We start from the raw sequence: 2,500 nt of genomic DNA, 5'->3' as shown, positions 1-2,500 counted from the left end.
TCAGCCATGACAACATGCACATCGGTCATGACAACATGCACATCGGCCATGACAACATGCACATCAGCCATGACAACATGCACATCAGCCATGACAACATGCACATCAGCCATGACAACATGCACATCAGCCATGACAACATGCACATCAGCCATGACAACATGCACATATCATCGACCAAAATTAGCTTTTAAAACGCCACCATTTTTCTCTCATCTCCATGGAGACGTTTCTAGAATTGCAGGAAATTTGCTTAAAACTTCAAAAATTTCTCTACACCCCCAAGATGAGGGGGCTCTCGCCCACCACCTAATCCCCGTTTTCATCCAGAATAAACCCTGCTTCATGGTCTCTCTCTCTCTCTGTCTTTCTCTCTATCTCTCTCTCTCCTTCTCTCTCTCTCTCTCTCTCTCTCTCTCTCTCTCTCTCTGTCTCTCTCTCTATCTCTCCCCCCTCTCTCGCTCCAGTTGGTGGTCTGGCGTGTTCTCCAGGACAGTGTTCCTCTGAGTGTTGACCTGCAGGGGGCTCTGTCCTGTCTGTGTCTGGCTCTGCAACAACCCTGTGTCTGGAACACACTGTCTACAGCCCCGTACAAAACACACACCTGCTCTGTCATACACTGTCTACGACTCCTCATCACTGCAGGTTAGTGTGTGTGTGTGAAGGAGAGAGGGAATGAACTTGGCCACAATTAGTGGATTTGCATGTGGTGTGACCGTGACTAAACCTCAATTATAAACTGGATGGTTTGAGCGCTGAATGCTGATTGGCTGACAGCCGTGGTATATCAGACCGTATACCAGGGGTTTGACAAAACGTGTTTTTACTGCTCTAATTACATTGGTAACCAGTTTATTAAAGCAATAAGGCACCTCAGGGGGTCTGTGGCATATTGCTAGTATACCACGGTTAAGGGCTGTATCCAGGCACTCCGCGTTGCGTCGTGATGGGGCGGCAGGGTAGCCTAGTGGTTAGAGTGGAGGGGCGGCAGGGTAGCCTAGTGGTTAGAGTGGAGGGGCGGCAGGGTAGCCTAGTGGTTAGAGTGGAGGGGCGGCAGGGTAGCCTAGTGGTTAGAGTGGAGGGGCGGCAGGGTAGCCTAGTGGTTAGAGTGGAGGGGCGGCAGGGTAGCCTAGTGGTTAGAGTGGAGGGGGGCGGCAGGGCAGCCTAGTGGTTAGAGCGTAGGGTAGCCTAGTGGTTAGAGTGGAGGAGGGTAGCCTAGTGGTTAGAGTGGAGGGGCGGCAGGGTAGCCTAGTGGTTAGAGTGGAGGGGCGGCAGGGTAGCCTAGTGGTTAGAGTGGAGGGGCGGCAGGGTAGCCTAGTGGTTAGAGTGTTGGACTAGTAACCGGAAGGTTGCAAGTTCAAATCCCCGAGCTGACAAGGTACAAATCTGTCGTTCTGCCCCTGAACAGGCAGTTAACCCACTGTTCCTAGACCAGTTAACCCACTGTTCCTAGACCAGTTAACCCACTGTTCCTAGACCAGTTAACTCACTGTTCCTAGACCAGTTAACCCACTGTTCCTAGACCGTCATTGTAAATAAGAATGTTTTCTTAACTGACTTGCCTGGTTAAATAAAGGTAAAATAAAAGAACAGCCCTTAGCCGTGGTATATTAACCATATACCACACCCCCTCTGGCCATATACCACACCCCCTCTGGGCCATATACCACACCCCCTCTGGGCCATATACCCCACCCCCTCTGGCCATATACCACACCCCCTCTGGCCATATACCACACCCCCTCTGGCCATATACCCCACCCCTCTGGCCATATACCCCATATACCCCCTCTGGCCATATACCACACCCCCTCTGGCCATATACCACACCCCCTCTGACCCCTCTGGCCATATACCCCAACCCCTCTGGCCATATACCACACCCCCTCTGGCCATATACCACACCCCCTCTGGCCATATACCCACCCCTCTGGCCATATACCCCACCCCCTCTGGCCATATACCCCACCCCTTCTGGCCATATACCCACCCCTCTGGCCTTACTGCCTGAATGACTTCTTGGTTTTTCCTCTGCTGCCAATGTTTTATTACACATCCAGATAAAGTATTAAACTCTCTTTCCTTTACCTCTCTCCCCCTCTACCTCTCTCTCTCTCCTCCCATCCCTCTCTCTCTCCTCCCATCCCTCTCTCTCTCTCCATCCCTCTCTCTCTCCTCCCATCCCTCTCTCTCTCCCCTCTCTCTCTCTCCCTTTACCTCTCTCCCCCTCTCTCTCTCTCTCTCCCCCTCTCTCTCCTCTCCCCCTTTTTTTACCTCTCCCTCACTTTACCTCTCTCCTCTTCCTCTCTCTCTCTCTCTCTCTCCTCTTCCTCTCTCTCTCCCTCTCTTCCTCTCTCTCCCTCTTCCTCTCCTCCTCTTTCCTCTCTCTCTCTCTCTCTCTCCCCTCTTCCTCTCTCTCTCTCTCTCTCTCTCTCTCCCCTTCCTCTCTCTCTCTCTCTCTCCTCTTCCTCTCTCTCTCTCTCTCTCTCCTCTTCCTCTC

At 52.3% G+C, this 2,500-nt stretch overlaps 1 protein-coding gene across 1 annotated transcript in view; it reads left to right on the top strand.

The window, feature by feature from the left end:
• LOC135570710 (huntingtin-like) overlaps positions 1 to 645 on the top strand; it is a gene marked incomplete at its 3' end in the record, with an annotated part of 59,634 nt that extends 58,989 nt beyond the window's left edge. Inside the window, 1 exon segment of the mRNA XM_065016670.1 lies at positions 468 to 645. Within this exon segment, the coding sequence (XP_064872742.1) occupies positions 468 to 645 (178 nt within the window).
• Positions 646 to 2,500: the final 1,855 nt, after the last annotated feature.

The sequence above is a fragment of the Oncorhynchus nerka genome, unplaced genomic scaffold (assembly GCF_034236695.1).
Source record: "Oncorhynchus nerka isolate Pitt River unplaced genomic scaffold, Oner_Uvic_2.0 unplaced_scaffold_915, whole genome shotgun sequence".
Classification (NCBI taxonomy): Eukaryota; Metazoa; Chordata; class Actinopteri; order Salmoniformes; family Salmonidae; genus Oncorhynchus; species Oncorhynchus nerka.
Note: the sequence above shows the minus strand (reverse complement) of the source record. Positions and strands in the feature narration are given on the sequence as shown.